Source organism: Emiliania huxleyi, assembly GCF_000372725.1.
Source record: "Emiliania huxleyi CCMP1516 unplaced genomic scaffold EMIHUscaffold_1, whole genome shotgun sequence".
NCBI classification, from domain to species: Eukaryota; Haptophyta; order Isochrysidales; family Noelaerhabdaceae; genus Emiliania; species Emiliania huxleyi.
In genome coordinates, this window is record NW_005202428.1 from 264653 (window position 1) to 282861 (window position 18209).

The 18209-nt window shown below is 64.8% G+C and overlaps 4 protein-coding genes across 4 annotated transcripts; 2 read left to right on the forward strand and 2 right to left on the reverse strand.

Annotated features, from left to right (window-relative positions):
* Window positions 1-4492: 4492 nt before the first annotated feature.
* On the reverse strand, window positions 4493-6090 carry EMIHUDRAFT_193810 (hypothetical protein; the record flags this gene model as incomplete). Its single annotated transcript, XM_005793872.1, has 2 exons — window positions 4493-4802; window positions 5024-6090. The coding sequence occupies 2 exons, from the start codon at window positions 6088-6090 to the stop codon at window positions 4493-4495; spliced, it is 1377 nt and encodes a 458-aa protein (XP_005793929.1).
* Window positions 6091-6529: 439 nt separating this feature from the next.
* Window positions 6530-8299, forward strand: EMIHUDRAFT_94782 (hypothetical protein; the record flags this gene model as incomplete). The annotated part of the gene is made up of 2 exons (XM_005793873.1): window positions 6530-6877; window positions 7643-8299. The coding sequence occupies 2 exons, from the start codon at window positions 6530-6532 to the stop codon at window positions 8297-8299; spliced, it is 1005 nt and encodes a 334-aa protein (XP_005793930.1).
* A 2752-nt stretch (window positions 8300-11051) lies between these two features.
* On the forward strand, window positions 11052-14445 carry EMIHUDRAFT_460918 (hypothetical protein; the record flags this gene model as incomplete). Its single annotated transcript, XM_005793874.1, has 9 exons — window positions 11052-11300; window positions 11372-11657; window positions 11749-11777; window positions 11949-12003; window positions 12846-13099; window positions 13565-13636; window positions 13720-13817; window positions 13863-13869; window positions 14182-14445. 9 exons carry the CDS (start codon window positions 11052-11054, stop codon window positions 14431-14433), a joined length of 1302 nt encoding a protein of 433 aa, XP_005793931.1. The 3' UTR covers window positions 14434-14445.
* Window positions 14446-15265: 820 nt separating this feature from the next.
* On the reverse strand, window positions 15266-18181 carry EMIHUDRAFT_193814 (hypothetical protein; the record flags this gene model as incomplete). The annotated part of the gene is made up of 4 exons (XM_005793875.1): window positions 15266-15595; window positions 15727-15924; window positions 16959-17807; window positions 18104-18181. 4 exons carry the CDS (start codon window positions 18179-18181, stop codon window positions 15266-15268), a joined length of 1455 nt encoding a protein of 484 aa, XP_005793932.1.
* Between the last annotated feature and the right edge of the window lie 28 nt (window positions 18182-18209).

Here is an 18209-nt window from a genome sequence, read left to right on the forward strand (position 1 = left end):
CCCCTGCCCGCGGCCTTCCCCGCCCAAGACCTCGAGGCGCGGCTCGTGTTTGAGGCGTGGCCCGACGGCGCGCGCACGCCCGCGCTGCTGCTCTCGCTGCTGCGCGCCGCGTCGGACACCTTTCGCACCCGCCTCCTCCTCCTCGTCACCGGCCGCACCCGCCCGCCGCCGCGCGACGCCGAGCCGCACCTCGAGCCCGACGAGCCGCACGCGCCGCCGCGCCACGCGTCGCGCCGCCGCTCGCGCTCGTCCGCGCCGCAGCACGCTGCCGCCAGCTTTGGCGCCACCGGCGCGCCGCTGATTGTCCGCTTCTACATGGCGCAGCCGCCGACCGAGCCGCCGCCGGTTCGCGTGCTCCGCTCCGCGGGGGTCCTGCTGCTGCCCGAGTACCCCGACTGTGCCGCGCTGCGGGCCGCGCTCCAGCACGCCATCTATCGCTCCCCGGAGGCGTCGGCGTCCGACCTTTGATCCATGTGTGCGAATTGGTGTGGGAGGGCGCGAGTGGGCGCCAGCGCAGGAATTTTTCCGCGCGTCTCCGGCCGTCAGCCTGCGTGTGCAAGTGATTTGTTTGCAAAAAGCGGTTGTGTGATTTTTTGTGCGGCACATCTCTGAAGGTACAATGTGCACCGCTGCACCCCGCCCACACGCCGCACGGGTGAGACTGAGAGCTGAGAGTGAGACTGTCTCTGGACTCTGCCGGCCCTCGGCGCGCCTCGATATCCTCCGCCTCTGTGTCGCATTCGCAGTTCGCACACTCAAGTCTCAAGCCCCTAGAGCCTAGTCAAGCCCATTTCAATCACTGTCCCGTTCTGTCGTGGAGAGTTTACGTGGTACCAGCAGCAATCGCGCAGTGTAGTTTAGTGTAGGAGAAGTAGTAGAAGTGGGGGGGTAGAGGGCCCACAGCGTCGTAATCTAAAATCTGAGGATTAAGGATTCAGACTTCGCTTTAGTGAGGCCAAAGTGAGTTTATGGATGGGTGAGAACGATGCGCGACACGAGGAGTCACGCGGACCGAGTCGTCGGGAGGGCGGGAGCGACGGGGATGGTGACGGTGACGGTGGCGAGGGAGAGGAAGGGGGTCCATTAACACCAGACAGCGAGAGGGGCAGGGAGGAAAGGGGGAGAGAGGAAGCCAACGGCGATGCCACCACCAGCAGGGGACACGATGAACAGGTAGACAACGGCCAAGGCGATGGCGAGGACGGGGAGACACGGGACGATGGCAGGCGAGACGAGGAGGACGGAGGCGAGGGAAGAGGCAGCGCCACAGTCGACGGAGGCGACAACGATGGAGAAGGGGAGGGAACGACAACGCGCACAGAGGATGAGGATATAAACTGGGACGACGCAGCGGAGGGGATAGACGAGAGGGAATCGTTCGAGGGACCGGAGGGCTTTCGCGACAGCGACGAAAGGATGACGACGAAGGCAGGGGAGGAGACGGAGGGGCGACACGCAGGAGGAGCGAAATCGCGAACGGCCCGAGCAGAGAGGGCGACGGCGGAGCACGAGGGAACAACGGAGGCGCTACCGAAGACGCGAACCGAGGCACGGGCGACGGCGGGGACGGGGAGGGCGACAGCGACGTCGAGGTTGACGCAACGGTATCGAGAGCGCCACCCAAAAGGGGGCGGACAGCCATGGAGGTCACCGAATGGAGGGCGAACGGCACGATACGAAAAGGCAGGGCGAGGCGGATGGAGAAAGAAGTGCCGAGGAGGCCATGGTGGAGGGGAGGGACGGGAGGACGAAAGAAGGGCGAGGAGGACGAGCGGCCCGCACAGGTCGCGAGCAGACAGCGCCTGCTGGCCATTTCGAGACATTCGCAAAGAACGCTAGCTACATGGGAGGGCTTCGTGAAGGATGGATTGAAAAGCATTCGAACAAAGAAGAGGCGACGGGAGGAACCGGCAGAGGATGCAGTGACGTGACACACACACACACACACACACACACACACACACACACACACACACACACACACACACACACACACACACCTCACCCACGCGCACCCACGGCACCGTGGGGCTCCTGTCGCGGTTAGACGTGGAGACGCGAGGGTTGCCCCCCCTTGCCCCACCACCTCGTGTGTGTGGAGAAGTTTACCTTACCTTACCTTACCTCGTCGGCGACTTTGCTGCACGCCGTCTCAGAAGTTTTTTTACCGCGGAGAAACTCTCTGTCTCAGGTCACTGGGGGCACGGGACTCTGGCGCGGACAGGCACTAACACAGGTATACACCACGGGAGCCGCGCCAATGTAAACTTCCAGGTGGAGGCCCCATGCAACACCCTGTCAGCGGTCCACCTTCTGGCCCGGAAATAAACTCTGCTTTGTCGTCACGGGCAAGGATGTATATGTGGTTATGAGAGACGGAGCGGCGCTCCACGCCGCCTCAGCGCCGCTCTCTCCTCCCTCATCTGCGGTCGGTGCCCGAGGCGCTGATGGCTCCTCCCCCAGCGCCCAGTCCACCGGGAAGCTGCCGTGCGTGAAACCGGGAGAATGCGAAGTCGGTGCCGAAGGGCGACGTCACCTCGTACATGGCGGCGGTGCCCTCGATCGCGCCCTCCGCCATGGCCTTGGTGGTGAAGCTCCCCTCGATGGGGTAGGAGTCAGTCTTGCCCCAGCGCGGCTCGTCGGTGGTGAAGGACTGGCCGAGGATACCATGCGGCAAGTGCCGCGCCACGTAGTCGCCCTTGAGCGTGAAGGCAACGTCGAGCCGGTGCGCCGGCCCCGAGGTGGCTTCGGTCGGCAAGCCGCGAACAGAGGCCGTCCAGTTGCCGACGGTGAAGATGGCGCTCGACATGCTGATCGTGACGGAGAACTCACCGCAGGTCCTATGCCTACCCTTCCCCAGAATGAAGCGCCGCCCGCCGCAGGTGCCATTGACGACGCTATCGCCCCAGTTGTTCTCGTTGAGCTCGGCTGCCCAGAAGGAGGCGGTCGCCGTCTTGTTGTACGCGCCGCTGACGCGCGCCACCACGTGCACTTCGGTGATGAAGGAGCCGTTCACGATGAGCGTCGCTGTTGGGTTGCGCTCGCCACCCTTACGGAGCGGGAAGACGGCGTCCTCGGTCTTAAGGTTGAGGGCCAAGCCAGGCGCGGAGAAGAAGGAGTAGATCTGGCCGTTGCGGCCACGAAAGTCGGCGCGTCCACCGTGCGGGAAGTGAAGATGCGGGTCCTGGCCGACACAATTGCATCCTGGCGTCGGCGCTGGCGTTGGCGCTGGCGTTGGCGCGGGGCAGCAACAATTGCAACATCCGCAATCGCATCCGCATCCAGATCTGAGATTTGGCGCTGCACAGAACGCCTCCGCAGAGCGGAAACAGAGGGCCCCGTCATAGGTGGCTGGATCGCCTGTATAGCTAACTGCGTCGGCAAGCTCGGCAAACGTCGCCTCGGCTTCTGCACGACTGATTGCGCCAAAGGGGTAGGACGGAGGTGGAGGAGGAGCTGGTCGCGGTGTGCTCAGTGACTGCGCCTTAGATGGAGTCGCGGGGACCGGCGGCAGCCAATGTGTGACGGCTCGAACCCGCTAAGCCATCCCGCAAGCGGAATAGCCCGCCACTCGAACCCGCAAGCGGGCGTACGAACCGCGAGCGGCTCGCACTCGTGACACGCAGGCGTCCGCCAGACGGCGCCGGGGCTAGGCGACCGAAGAGGAACTACGGCAAGAACCGCACACCACCCGCTGACGAGCGCTCGCGGAACTGGTCCGCGGCGCCCGCCAGGGGCGTGCGCGAGACAGGGCTCGAAGCCCTTTTCTGTGAGCAGGGATTCCCTCCGTCAGGGGGGGGATCGACGGCCTTCCAGGATGCTCTTTTCCTTTCACACCTTCAAGCGGATCTCCACCCTCTTTTCGCGCCATTTTGCAATCTCCAGTCGGCCACACGATTCTCGAGGCGCCTTTGGCGCGAAGTCAACATCTCCGTCTCCGGCCTGAGATCTCGAGGTGCCGATGGCGGCAGCTCAAGATCTCCATCTTCAGTTAAAGATCTCTGAGTTTTGCGAGAGATGCTGTGTGTGGAAGATCTCTGATCGGCATCTACGATCTCCACTCAACAAATCTACTGGTAAGGTAAGGTAAGGTAAACTTCTCCACACACACGAGGTGGTGGGGCAAGGGGGGGCAACCCTCGCATCTCCACGTCTAACGACAGGAGCCCCACGGCATTTAAAGTGCAAGGCCCGGAGCGCGTGGGTGAGCGGTGTGTGTGTGTGTGTGTGTGTGTGTGTGTGTGTGTGTGTGTGTGTGTGTGTGTGTCACGTCACTGCATCCTCTGCCGGTTCCTCCCGTCGCCTCTTCTTTGTCTACTGGAGTGTCCCGCAGAGAGAGCTCGATGTATGCACCTCCTCCGCCGCTCCGGCAAGATGGCGCTAAAGCCGTAAGAGGTGGTCTCTTTCCCTTTGTATTTGTAGCTTCGCCTCAAATACGGCTTTATAAAACCCGCTCCACCAATCATCGAGTAGCTGGCCAGCACAGCACGAACTACGTGTCATTCTTCTGCCGCTCCTTCAGCTCGATCCATCGCGAGAAGAACTCAGTCGAGCGCGCGCTCTGCTGCCAGAGCAGCGCGCCGTACACGTCGCCCGCCCGCCGCTCGGCCAGCCCCACCCGCGCAGACTCGATCGCCGCGCGAACGACGCCCAAGTTGGCCTCGCGCGCGTAGAGCTGCGCCAGCAGCCGCCGGCCACCCGCTTGCGCGCGCTCCCACACGGCTGCGTTGCTCGCGAGCTGCACCGCGGCCTCTGCGAACGCCTCGCCGCTCTCGGCCACGAGTCCGCCCCACGCCGCGTCGCTCCGCGCATCGCTCTGCGCTCCGCCGCCACGGCCGCCGCCACCGCCGCCACCGCCGCCGCCGCCGCCGCCGCCGCCGCCGCCGCCGCCGCTTTCGCCGCGCATCCCCTCGGCGGCGATCGGCGTCGCTACGACGGGGAGCCCGTACCGCCACGCGTCGACAACCTGTTCACAGCTGCAGGTGTGAAGAGACGCTGTTCACAGGTACGGCTACCTAGCCACGAGCGCCGACCAGCCTTGCCCTTGATCCCTGCGCCGTACCGCAGCGGCGCGAGCAGCACGCGCGACGCCGCCAGCACGTCGAGGCTGGGCGCGTAGCCGCAGACGTGCAGGCCCGTGTCGGGCGAGTGCAGGCGCTGCACCGCTGCCGTTGGGTACGCGCCGTAGATGCGCAGCTGCGCCTGCGGCATCCTGGCGCGGATGCGCGGCCAGATGTCGCTCGCAAGCCAGCGAACAGCGTCGACGTTGGGGGGGTGCTTGAACCCTCCGACGGTGACGAAGTCTGCGCGCGCACCAAAGCCGTTCGCGCGGCCGTATCCGAAGCCCCGATCGCCTGGCTGCGCGTCGGGCGCCGCCTCGGCGCAGAAGAAGGAGGCGAGGGCGAGCTTGTGCGAGGGGATGCCGTAGGAGGCGGCGAGCAGCTGCTGCTCCACCGGCGAACAGACCAGGGTGAGGTCGGAGCGATGAACCGCCGCCAGCTCGCGCAGCAGGTCGCTGCTGCCTGCCGAAGGCGTGTGTGCGAGCGCGGCCGAGATCGCAGCGTCCGACGAGGCGCCTTGCTCGAGCGTCTGCTCGACGACGAGCTGCCTGCCTCGGCGGAGCGCGTGCATGTCCTGCATGTCGAGCACGCGCAGCGCGGCGGGGGCGAGCTCGCGCACCCGGAAAGAGAAGGCCTCCTCGGTGAAGAAGCGGTCGAAATTTCCGACCACGTCCGGCGCCGTGCGCTCAAGCACTCGCGCGAGCTCCGCCTCGCGGTTGGGCGGGCATTCGTACGCCTGGACGCCGCGCGACTGGAGGCGCTCCACGTATGCGCTCTTGGGCGCCGACGACGCCGCGAAGGAGCAGTCGTAGCCCCACCGCTGGAAGGCGTGCAGCAGCGCCTCCGTGCGCACGCCCGCGGCGGAGGAGTCGGGCTCGGGCCAGAGCGAGGAGAGGAAGAGGCACGAGGCGAGGCGGCCGCCGCTGAGCGAGAGCGTGGGCAAGCGCGCCGCAGCTCGAGCGGAGCAGCGCGTCGCGCCAGCGGCAGTCATGAATGCGATTTCGCGGGCAGATCGAAAAAATTTCGACATTGTCGACGTGGAGGACGAAGGCGACTGGCAAGTCGTGCGAGACTTCGCGGCGGCGCACGGCCAGCTCGGGGCCCTTAACGCCTTCCTCGAGTACGCGAAGGGTGCGGTGCAGCACGCCGAGGACATCGTGGGGCCCGAGAGCCTCGAAGGGATCGCGCGGGAAACGAAGCGAAAGCTGCTCCGCTTCGAAGGGCGGCCGGAGCTTGCGGAACTAGCGACGCAACTAGCGCGGCTGGTGCTACCGCACGTTGGCCTGGAGGGCAGGCCGGTCGGCGTCACAAGAAGCGACGGCAGCGTTGCGGGGGTCAGCCTGATCGTAACCTTACCAGGGGCGGAGCGACAGCCGTTCCACTTGGACGCGAACGTAGAAGACGTCCACTCCGTGATCGTGCCCCTCAGCCAGCGGCGGCTACACGTCGTATCGCGGCAAGAACCGATCATGCTCGGGCCGGGCGACGCCCTCGTCTTCAAAGCGAGCGAGCTGTGCCATGGCGGCGACGGCCTCGGACAGGGCGAGGACATGAGGTGCGCGCTCTTCTTCTACGTGGGACACGGCGTGACGGAGGATGTCGTCGAGCAAAGCTTCGAGTGCGAGTGGAGGTCGCTGAAGCAGTGGGCGCAAGCCCTGCCCATGGAGGGGTTGGTGGCGGCGCTGCGGAAGCTCGAGGTCGGGAAGGTGGGCGAGGTCGTCGCCGAGCTACATGGCCGCTTGCTCACGGGGGACGCGGCGCAGCGGCCCAGGCTCGAGGCGGAGGCTGCGGCGACGGTCCTGCGCGGCCTCAGGAAGGTGGCGGGGCGAGTAACGTCGCCTCCGGTGCTGGCTGAGGTAGGGGCGGGGAGGTGGCCACCCGGGGCGCCCATCATGCTGTGATCAAGCACCTTCTGCACAACTTCCCGTGTGTGCCGTGGAAGTCAAATCGATGGGACAGAGTATCATTCTGTTTAGGTCTATTGTTGGCAAAACAAGACACAGAGCTCACACAGAATCACAGCGGGAGGAAAGCGGCGAGACGCAATTCCTGGGGTCCTTGTGGCGGGCCACCCTGTCCAGAGAGGCATGGATGCCAATCTGGGGTCTTTCGACCGAGTCTATGAGCCCTGGCCGCTCCCGGTGGTGGCAAGACTGTTTTATATCATTTAATTCATTTAATATTTGATCCCAATCACTATGTTTTGCCCGACTCAAAGAGTGGGAGCCGCCGTGTGCCGCGGGGCGTTGTGTCCGCTCGGCGCATTTGTTTAAATTCTCCCGCAAGTGTAACGACCGACAACGTCGTGTGTGTATGCCCAGCACGCCGCCGCTCGCGCGGCCGCCGCCGGCCGAGAGCGCACCGTACGGTGCGGGAGGTGCAGGTCTGTTGGCGCCGACATTCGGGCCTGACGGTAGCCTGTACGCTGTTGCCAGCGAATCGGGCGACATTGTATCGGTCGCCAATGCCGCCGTCTTTCCCCTTCTAAACACAGGGGGCAACCCAACGGTGTTGATCCCACCTAGTCCTCGCCCTCGCGCGGCCATTACATCCACCCATCTATCGTCGCCGTTCCCGCGCAGGCGGTCTGTTTTGCGGAGGGCGCGCTGTACGTGTGCGATTGGGCACACCGCGCCATCCTCTGCCGCGGCTCGGACGGTGTGCTCTCCGAGTTTGTGCGCGAGTACGAGGGCAGGGACCTCCTCGGCCCGTCGGGGATGACGACCGACGCCAAAGGCAACATCTACTTCACGGACTCCGGGCCGCTAGGCGAGACGACGCTGGGCGAGCGCGGCGGGTCTGTCTTCTCCATCTCCCGAGACGGGCAGCTGCTGCAGCCACTCGCGCTGGGGACGCTCTCCCACCCGTGCGGCCTCGCGCTCGCGCCGCGCGGCGGCGCCCTCTACGTGTGTGAGCTGCTCGCCAATCGCCTGCTCCGCTTTGTGCAGCGTCCGGCGGGGGTGTGGCACTGCTCAGTCTACTTCCAATTCTCCGGAGGCCTCGGGCCGAGCGCTGTGGCGTGCGACGAGGACGGGCACGTCTACGTCGCCCTCTTCGACTTTGCCGGCCACGGCAGTGGCCAAGGGCGCGTGGCGGTGCTCTCGCCGCAAGGCACGCTGGTCAAGGAGATTGCCTGCCCTGGCGGCGCAGAAGTGAGCGGGATCGCCCTCGACCCGGCGGGCGGCGCGCTGATCGTCACCGATGCGTCCACCAGCCGCGTGCACAGGCTGGCGATTTGAGGGCGCGGCTTCCCTCTACACCTCACCCAAGAGAGGTTTGTGTTCTTTCGTAATCACAGCGATACTCTTCTTCCCTTGCTCAAGCGTCAAGGCCGGGGGAGCGAGGCCGTGTGTTTAGCGAGTCGATGGCCGTGGTTGACGAGTCGGGCCTTGCGTTGGCTGGCTCCATCTCCAAATGACAGTGATGATTAGTAGCGAGAGAGACAATAGGGGGCGCGCACAGCGCGGCACAGGGAGTCCAGACTCCAGAGACGAGAGAGAGACGGTCATCAGAGGTAAATTTCTACACACACGCAAAGTGGGGGCCTTTGGGGGGCTTTTACCCATCTCACAATAGAGGTATCCGTTTTTTGTGCAACTCCACACCAAGACACAGTGCGAGCGCACAAGAGGCCCCACCGCGCCACGCGCCGTTCAAAGAGTGCCAATATGTGGGCCAATCCACCACGAACGAAACAACACTTGGCTCAGCCTCAGGCGGGTAATGCGCCCCCCGCACCCACACCCTCCTGCTCACCGCCCCGGCGCCCACGCCTCGATCTTCTTGGGCAGCACCTGGTTCGACAGGTCCTCTCCGTGGCCAAGGCAGCCGCGCTTGCCTTTGCCCCAAGTAAAGACGGCACCGGCGGTGAGGGCGAGGCTGTGGTCTTCTCCCGTCAGCACGGCGACGACGTGCTGCCCAGCCAAGGCCTCGACCTGCTTGGGCAGCAGCTTCTCCTGCGTGTCGCCGTGGCCCAACAGGCCCCCGCCTCCACCGCCCCAGCTCCAGACGGCTCCGTCGGCGGTGAGGGCGAGGCTGTGGTTGTGTGCTGCCGACACAGCGACAGCGCGCTGCCCAGCCAAGGCCTCGACCTTCTTGGGCAGCAGCTGCTCCTGCGGGTCGCCGTGGCCCAGCTGGCCGAGGCCTCCATCGCCCCAGCTCCAGACAGCGTTGTCGGCGGTGATGGCGAGGCTGTGGCGATATCCAGCCGAGACAGCGATGACGCGCTGCCCAGCCAAGGCCTCGACCTGCTTGGGCAGCAGCTCGCGCTGCTGGCCGCCGTGGCCCAGCTTGCCAAAGCCTCCTTCGCCCCAGCTCCACACACCTCCGTCGGCGGTGATGGCGAGGTTGTGGTTAAGTCCAGCCGAGACAGCGACGACGCGCTGGTCAGCCAACGCCTCAATCTTCTTGGGCAGCCACTGGTCCTGCTGGTCGCCGTGGCCCAACCGGCCAAAGTATCCATAGCCCCAGCTCCAGAGGGCGCCGTCGGCGGTGAGGACCAGGTTGTGGTTAAGTCCCGCCGACACGGCGACGACGCGCGGGCCCGTAAAGCCCTCGACCTTCTTCGGCAGCAGTTGGTTCTGCTGGTCGCCGTGGCCCAACCGGCCCCCGCCTCCATCGCCCCAGCTCCAGACAGAGCCGTCGGCGGTGAGGGCAAGGCTGTGACTATAGCCAGCCGACACGCTCACGGCGCGCTCGCCGCCCAGCGCCGACGGGAGGCGGGTCGGTGTGTTGAGCCGCGTCACGCCCTCGCCGTGGCCGAGAAGGCCTGGAAACTGCTCCTCCTCGTCGTCGTCGTCGTCCTCCTCGCCCTCCGCTGCCGCTGACCCGCACGACGAGAGCCGCCCCTCGCCGTCGATGAAGAGGCTGTGGAAGGAGCCTGCCGCCGCCCTCGCCGGCGGGTTGGCCTCGCACAGCAGCGCAACGAAGCACAGCCACCGCACGGCGCAGCCCTCGCCCTCTGGCTGCACCGGCAGCACGTAGCCGCGCTCTTGCGCCCACAAGCGGATGGCCTGCACCGCGAGCGAGGCGTGAAAGAGGAGCGAGACGGCTGCGACGCGAGCGATGTCGGCGGGGCTTTCGCAGCGAGAGAGGGCGCGCTCGAGGAGCTCCGTGGGAAGGTCGAGGAGGCGGGCGGGCGGCGGCTTGCTCGGCGAGGGCGCGGCGGTGGAGGCGGGGGCGGCGAGGCGGCGCGAGCGGCGCGAGCGGCGCGGCGGGGTGGACATATCGCGAGAAAAAGAAAACCTGCGGGTCAGCACACCCCAGCGCGGATGCGAGATGAAGAAGGCGGCGGAATCTCGAGAAAGAGAAACGCAGTCACTGGTTAACCAGTGGAAATCCCGTTGTCAGCCGTCACGATGCACCCGAAGGGGACCCCAGCGCCGGCATCATCAGTGAAGGCACAAGTGTTCGAAGAGAGAGTGGACCTGAGCAATGATATGACTGGGCGGCAAATGATAGCAGTGGGCGTCAGAAGACTCGTCCTTGCTCGAGGAGAGCTCGGCAGCCTCCGTTGGACCCAACACCGCTCACAAACACAAAAACAATAGGGCAGAACCTGTCGCTCCAGCGAGAGGGCGGCACTGGGTGGCGCGCGGGGTGGAGACGGCGGGAGATACGCCGGTAGGCGGTAGAGCTCTCGCTGGTTGTCGAAAGGTGAAGAACAGCCAGGCTCGGACACTGGAAACCAGCGCGGTATGGATGGACGCAGCTCGCAGGAAGCGAAAACAAAACCTTTCGCAGTTATCAGCCTAAAAAAAAAGAAGGAAAACAGGCAACCCAAGGGAGGGATGGGAGAACGGCACGCCGCCACCACACAGGGATTTTAAGGAGAGGGGTGTGCGTCGCCCACCCTCGCCAGCTAAAATTCTTCTCCCGCCGGTGTTGCGGAGCTCCTCGTAGGGCGTGGGAGCTGCCTCGACGCCGCGTGGGAGGCCGGAGCTGTCCGCCGCGTCGGAGGCCGGAGCTGTCCGCTACGACGCGTTCGGAGGAATGGTGGTGACTCTCGTGGCCACCGGCCTCCTCCTACCAACGCCGGCTCTCCGTCAGCTCAGAAGCGGCGTGCCATTGTCCAGCCTCCTCGATGACTTGGCGGAGGAGGCCTCAAACTCGTGGCTCATGCGGTTCCTCAACCGGCCAAAGGAGGACGCGGCGCTGCAGTACGAGCAACAGGGGTACAACACGCTTGAAGGCATGAGCACCCGCCTCGAGGTGGAGCGCTCGCCCATCTCCGAGCAGCCGGTCATGGACTCGGGGGGGTGCTGACCTCTCTCACCCGGCGAGACCCGACTAGTCCGGCGGACCGATGATAGGTCATGTTCACGACGAGCCTCGACGGCACCGATCCGAGCTTTGATTTCGAGCGATGGGAGGTCCACCGCTCGCAGGCCCGGTACGGACGGCTCGTGCTTGGCATCCTCTTTGGGAAAACCACGCAGCGGATCGGCCCGACCGTGCTGGCGGTCTGCCTCTTCTCGTCGCTCGTGTTCGCATACAACAACGTCTTCCTGGCGGCGACGCAGTTCATCGCGGTGAATCCGCTCTACCCGGAGCTGCAGCTGCCGCTGACGCCGTTCGAGCTCACCGCGCCCGTCCTCGGCCCGCCGCCCGCCTTCCGTGGCTGATCTCGGCTGATCTCGGCTAATCTCGCGGCTGATCCCGGCTGATCTCGGCTGATGTCGAGCCGTAGGCTTGCTGCTCGTCTTCCGGACCGACACGGCGCCGCCCGCCCGTCGCCCTTGCCACCTCAGCCCGCCGCCGCACTTTGCCCGCCGCCACCCTTAGCCCGCCTCCGCCCTTAGCCCGCCTCCGCCCTTAGCCCGCCTTCGCACTTAGCCCGCCTTCGCACTTAGCCCGCCTTCGCACTTAGCCCGCCTCCGCCCGCTCCAGGCGTACGAGCGCTTCAGCCTCGGCTCGCAGCTCGCGTGGGAGATCGCGGCCCTCTGTCAATTAATTAGCCATCACGTTAATGAAATCAGGCTCGCAGCTCGCGTGGGAGATCGCGGCCCTCTGTCAATTAATCAGCCATCACGTTAATGAAATCAGGCTCGCAGCTCGCGTGGGAGATCGCGGCCCTCTGTCAATTAATCAGCCATCACGTTAATGAAATCAGGCTCGCAGCTCGCGTGGGAGATCGCGGCCCTCTGTCAATTAATCAGCCATCACGTTAATGAAATCAGGCTCGCAGCTCGCGTGGGAGATCGCGGCCCTCTGTCAATTAATCAGCCATCACGTTAATGAAATCAGGCTCGCAGCTCGCGTGGGAGATCACGGCCTTTGTCAATTAATTAACCATCGTATGAATGAAATCAGGCTCGCAGCTCGCGTGGGAGATCACGGCGAGCATGCGCTCCCTCATGCGGCGGCTGACCGCCTTCACGAGCCCTGAGCTCTTCTCGGACGGCGAGATATAGCCGAGATAAGCCGAGATGCAGCCGAGATACAGCCGAGATACAGCCGAGGTAGCCGAGGTGTAGCTGAGGCGTAGCCGAGATAGCCGAGGTGTAGCCGAGGTTGGACGGCGAGCGCGCGGCGGCGGAGGACGTGTCCACGACACGCCCACGACACGTCCACGACACGCCCACGACACGCCCACGACACGTCCACGACACGTCCGCGACACGTCCGCGACACGTCCACAACACATCCGCGACACGCCCACGACACGTCCGCGACACGCCCACGACACGTCCGCGACACGTCCACGACACGTCCGAGACACGTCCACGACACGTCCGCGACACGTCCACGACACGTCCGAGACACGTCCGAGACACACCCCCGCAGGCGAGCGCGCGGCGGCGGAGGACCTGATCCAGGCGTGCACGCTGGTCCACGGCTGGATCATGACCTCGTACCTGCGCGGAGGGCTCGACCGCCGCCGCTCGGCGCCCATCGACGAGATGCAGGAGGCGCTGCTGCGCGCCGCGCTCGGCGTGGAGGAGGGGGAGGAGGAGGAGGAGGGGGGCGGCGAGGCGCGAACCGATGCCGCGGAGCCGGCACCGGCCCCGTCGCCTTACCTGTGGATCTCGGCCATGGCGGTTGGCGTCTCGCAGCGGCTGCCTGGCCTGACGGACCAGGAGCGGCCATATCTCCCCATATCTCCCCATATCTCCCCATATCTCACTGCCCGGCCTGACGGACCAGGAGCGGCCATATCTCCCGATATCTCCCCATATCTCCCCATATCTTACTGCCCGGCCTGACGGACCAGGAGCGGCCATATCTCCCCATATCTCCCCATATCTTACTGCCCGGCCTGACGGACCAGGAGCGGCCATATCTCCCCATATCTCCCCATGTCTCCCCATATCTTACTGCCCGGCCTGACGGACCAGGAGCGGATCGCGATGGACGACCTCCTCACGACGGCGGCCACGAGATTTCTTTTTCGGACATTTCTTTCTTTTGTGCCGACGGGGATTCTTCCGTTTCTAGGTGGACCACGCAACACCGATTTCTTGGAGCACTTGGGCGCAGCCGATTTCTTCTTTCTTCGTGCGTAGGTGGCCGCCGACCTCGCAAAGTGCGAGAAGCTCGTCTCGACCCCGATCCCGCTCGGCTACACCCGCTCGTCGGTCCGCCGCCCCGTTGTGGCCAGGTGGCCTCCCGAGTTTCCCCGAGATTCTCCGAGATCATCCGAGCACGAGTTGGGGCGTAGGTCCGGTTCCTCTGGATCTGGATCACGCTGCTGCCCTTCGCCCTCTCGCGCACGTTCGCCGACTTCCAAGCCGGCACGTGGTGGGAGGACAAGCCGAGGTGACCCGAGACTGCCCGAGATCACCCGAGATCACCCGAGATTAGGCACGTGGTGGGAGGACAAGCCGCTCGCCGAGCTGCCCGTGCTGCTGACCACGATGCTCTTCATCTCCTTCATCTTCCTCTCCATCGAGGACACACACATACGCACACACGCACACACGCACGCACGCACACACGCACGCACGCACACGCGCACACACGCACGCACGCACGCACGCGCACACACGCGCACACACTCCCACACCGCTTCATCCACGCGCACTGGGCCTTGTCGTCTAGACGTGGAGTCGCGAGGGTCGGCCCCCCCTGCCCCAAAACCATGTGTGTGTGGAGAAATTTACCTTAGCTCACCTCACCGTAGGACATCGCCGTCCAGATCGAGGAGCCCTTCGCCATCCTGCCGCTCCACGTGCAGCACCAGTGGCTGCTGCGCGACGCCGAGCAGACGCGCTGGCTGATGCGGTACGGCTCGCGGCAGCGAGTCCGCCGAGCAGGCGCGGCGGCGCGGAGGGGCGAGGACCGCGGCAGGGAGGAAGACAGCAGTGAGCAGGACCGCAGTGAGCCCGAGCGCCCGCCGCCGGAGGCTGCCGTGAAGGGGGAGGTCGAGAGCTAGTAGACATGAAAGCAGTTTGGCAGGCAAAGCAGCCGTAGTTAGCGTGTCTTTGTTGAGGCTTGAGGTTGAGCTCGAGTGTCGAGACACAAAAGTCAAAACATACCGGTTACACCGTGCAGATGTACTCTACTCTCTCCTACTGGTACTGCAAAACCTGGCCTGCTTTTAGATTTTACTGAAACACACCTTGCGAGGGCGGGCCTGAGCCCTGACGATCGAGGGGTCCCGTACCATGCGGAATCGACCCTATCCGAAGTGCTCAAGTGCTCAAGATTTTACAGCGTCAGCCGTCCTCACACAAAGAGTTCGATTAAAGCCGTACTCTCCCAGTGTGAGTCTGGGAACACCAGCTCGTCTCACCAAAACGCAAAAAACGTTACACCCACACCCACGGCCACGCCCTTGATGAAACTATTGCCAAGTCATCTTTAACCGTCGTCTCAAATCGCAGATATACACACTCTCAACACTGTAACGCAATCTTTTTTCACACTCTCAACACTGTCCGTATCTCAACGCGTCACAGTCATACCAAAACGCTCTCTCAACCACAAGCCCCAACGGCCACGCCCCACGACCACGAGTCCCACCCAGGGGAGTGCTCGCGCTGTCCCTATCGCCCTAACTGATCCTGCGGTGGCCACGCTCGGGCTCGAGAGTCTCACTGCGCGGTCTGCGCGCGTGCCTCGTCGCCAAGCCCCCCCCCCCCCCCCTCCCCCCTCCAGGTTTATCTCCCAGGCCTGCTCCAGTCTCCACGCGGAGCCTCCAACCAGCGGCGCCGCCGACGAGTCAACTGCCCAAAGACACGAAGCAACGAAGCGCACCAAGCGGATCAGAGGTTGTAGGTCGGATAGGCCGTTTTACGATCGTTTGGAGCGCTGACACCCGTCTGCTGGTCGAGCACCTTGTAAACCCCGTCTCCATGCTCGCAGGAGAAGGTTGGCATGTCGTTGGCGGTGACGGCGCTTGTGATGGACGGTGAGAGCGTGAGAGTGACGACGACATTGGTTGAGGAGGTGGAGCAGCAGTTCTTGGTGTTGACGCTGCCATCGATGAGCTTGAGCGAGCCCTCACCTGCGTTCCTATCTCCACCCGCGTTGCTGACGCAGTCCGTCACGGAGAGCTGTGACCCGCTGCTCTCGTACAGCCGGATCTCGCTCAACTGCCACTGGCTTCGAGCTGTGCCCCCGCGCGATTGGTGAACTCGAATCGGCACTTGGACGGAGGCGGGGGAGGTGGAGGTGGAAGGTCCGGGTCGTAGGCCCGCGGCTTCTCGAGGCAGCTATCGGCGACTTTGTCCACGCAGTAGGTCCGGTCGTCCGAGGAGAACTCCAAATCGTTGCAAGCGACACACTCGCCCTGGCCGAATTTCGGTTGGTGCGTGCCCTCTGGGCAGCGGGTGCACCCGTTGACCGCGCCGGTGGATGCGTCCGAGTAGGTGCCGGGCCGGCAGTCGTAGCAGCGCTGTGTCCCCCAGGTGTCGGGGTCGTCCTCGTCGCGGTAGACCGCGGTGTTGAAGAACTGGCCGTCGGGACACGGCTCGCAGGTGTCGCTGCCGAGCGGCCGCACGCCGAAGCCACGGCCGGATCGGCAGGGGAAGTAGTCGCAGCGCTCGCCGTCGCCGGGCTGCTGGACGTGGTCGGGGGTGCACTCGACGCAGGCGGAGAGCTCGGTGCCGCCGACAAACGGGTGGCCCATAAACGCGGGGCACTTGTAACACCAGCTTGCGCCGTGGAGCTGTGCACCTCCGTTTGAGCAGACGCTCCCAAAGAGGATCTGGTTCTCTGCGTTGGAGTTGCCGACCACGACGTCCACGAATCCGTCCCCGTCGACGTCCGCCACCGAGGTGGAGTAAGTGACCCTGCTCCCTCCAGGGAGGGTGGCCTCGGAGAAGGTCCTCCCGTCCGCGCTCCCAAAGAGGATCTGGTGCTCTTGGTTGAAGTTGCCAAGCACGATGTCCATGAACCCGTCCCCGTCGACGTCCGCAACCGAGGTGGAGTAAGTGTCCCTGCTCCCTCCAGGGAGGGCGACCTCGGAGAAGGTCCTCCCGTCCGCGCTCCCAAAGAGGATCTGGTTCACTTGGCCGGCGTTGCCGACCACGATGTCCATGAACCCGTCCCCGTCGACGTCCGCCACCGAGGTGGAGTAAGTGATCCTGCTGCCAGGGAGGGCGACCTCGAAGAAGGTCCTCCCGTCCGCGCTGCCAAAGAAGATCTGGTTCACTTGGCCGGCGTTGCCGACCACGATGTCCATGAACCCGTCCCCGTCGACGTCCGCCACCGAGGTGGAGTAAGTGAACCTGCTGCCAGGGAGGGCGACCTCGAAGAAGGTCCTCCCGTCCGCGCTGCCAAAGAAGATCTGGTTCTCTTGGTTGTAGTTGCCGACCACGATGTCCATGAACCCGTCCCCGTCGACGTCCGCCACCGAGGTGGAGTAAGTGAACCTGCTGCCAGGGAGGGCGACCTCGAAGAAGGTCCTCCCGTCCGCGCTGCCAAAGAAGATCTGATGGCATGTTGACTGCCGACGTTCTCGACGCGCCGTGAGACTGTCAGCGTGCAGGTCACGCGGCAGGCGCTCGCCCCGCAGCCGCACGTGTCTTCTATTGGGGGGCAGACGTCGCCACTCGTCTTGTCGCAGATCCAGTCGGTGTACGAGGCGACCCTCGTGTACGCCACCCTGCTCTCGCTCTTTGTAAAGCAGGGCGAAGCTTCAGGCGGCCCAAAGCTGGTCACGCCGACCAGCACCGCGTTCCCGTCGGCGTCCACCTTGTACAGCGGGCCGCCCGAGTCACCCCGGCGGGCGCCTGGAGCCGTGCAGATCATCTTGTCGGTGAGCTTCACGTTGAAGCAAAACGGATTGTCCGTCTCTGTCGAGTCGCACGTATCGGAGGCAAAGACCTGCACCTTCTTGTACTGCGCCGCGCCTGTCGTCGCGTCGCCGCCGCCGATGTTCCACCCAGCAACGATGAGCTCCGAGTTTGGCTCGTTGGTCACCGGGTCGTTGTCAAGGTGCTCAATGTGGTCGTACTGCGCGTCATCCGTCAGCCTGATGAGCGCGATGTCGTTGGCCTTGAGGACCTCAACGTCGAGGACGTGATCTTCAGGAAGATTCCACTCCGTCTTGTATTCCGCTCTCTGCTCGTCCGTCCTGTAGTCCTCGTGCTGAATCGGCTTCTTCTCGTCCATTTGGACATAGATGGCGCATGTCTCGTCCTTGACAGAGTTCTTCGCGGAATGCAGGCCGACGGCGACCTGCAGCGCACCCGACTTGATGCAGTGTGCCGCAGTCAGGACCCAGCGCCGTCCGATCAGCGTGCCGGTGCAGTCGTGGGTCCCGGCGACTTGGAGCGAGACGAGGCGCAGGCGCGGGTGGGGCTTGGGCGGGGGGCGAAGCCGGGAGCGGCTCGCGGGTTGGTCCGGTGGGGGGGGCGGGGCGGGGCGGGGCGGGGTGGATCGGGTCGGGGCGGGGCGGGGCGGGGTTGCTCGGGTCGGGGTGGGGCGGGGTTGTGGGGTGGGGTGGGGATGTCGGGTTGGGGAGTGGGTGGGCGCCGGAGTGGGAGTGGTGTGACTGCTCCTGTGGTGCGGGCGACGGCTTCTGAGGAAGCCGTCGTCCGCGCCTCACCTGTCGCGTGAATCGTGTCGTGCGACCGCCGAATGAAAATTCTTTACACCGCAGCCGCCATGACCGTCCTGAGGCGACCCGTGCCTCCGCTCCGCCACATCTCGAGCGAAGCGCTTCCGCCTTCCATTGCTGCCCTCCGCCGCTCGTCACGCTCC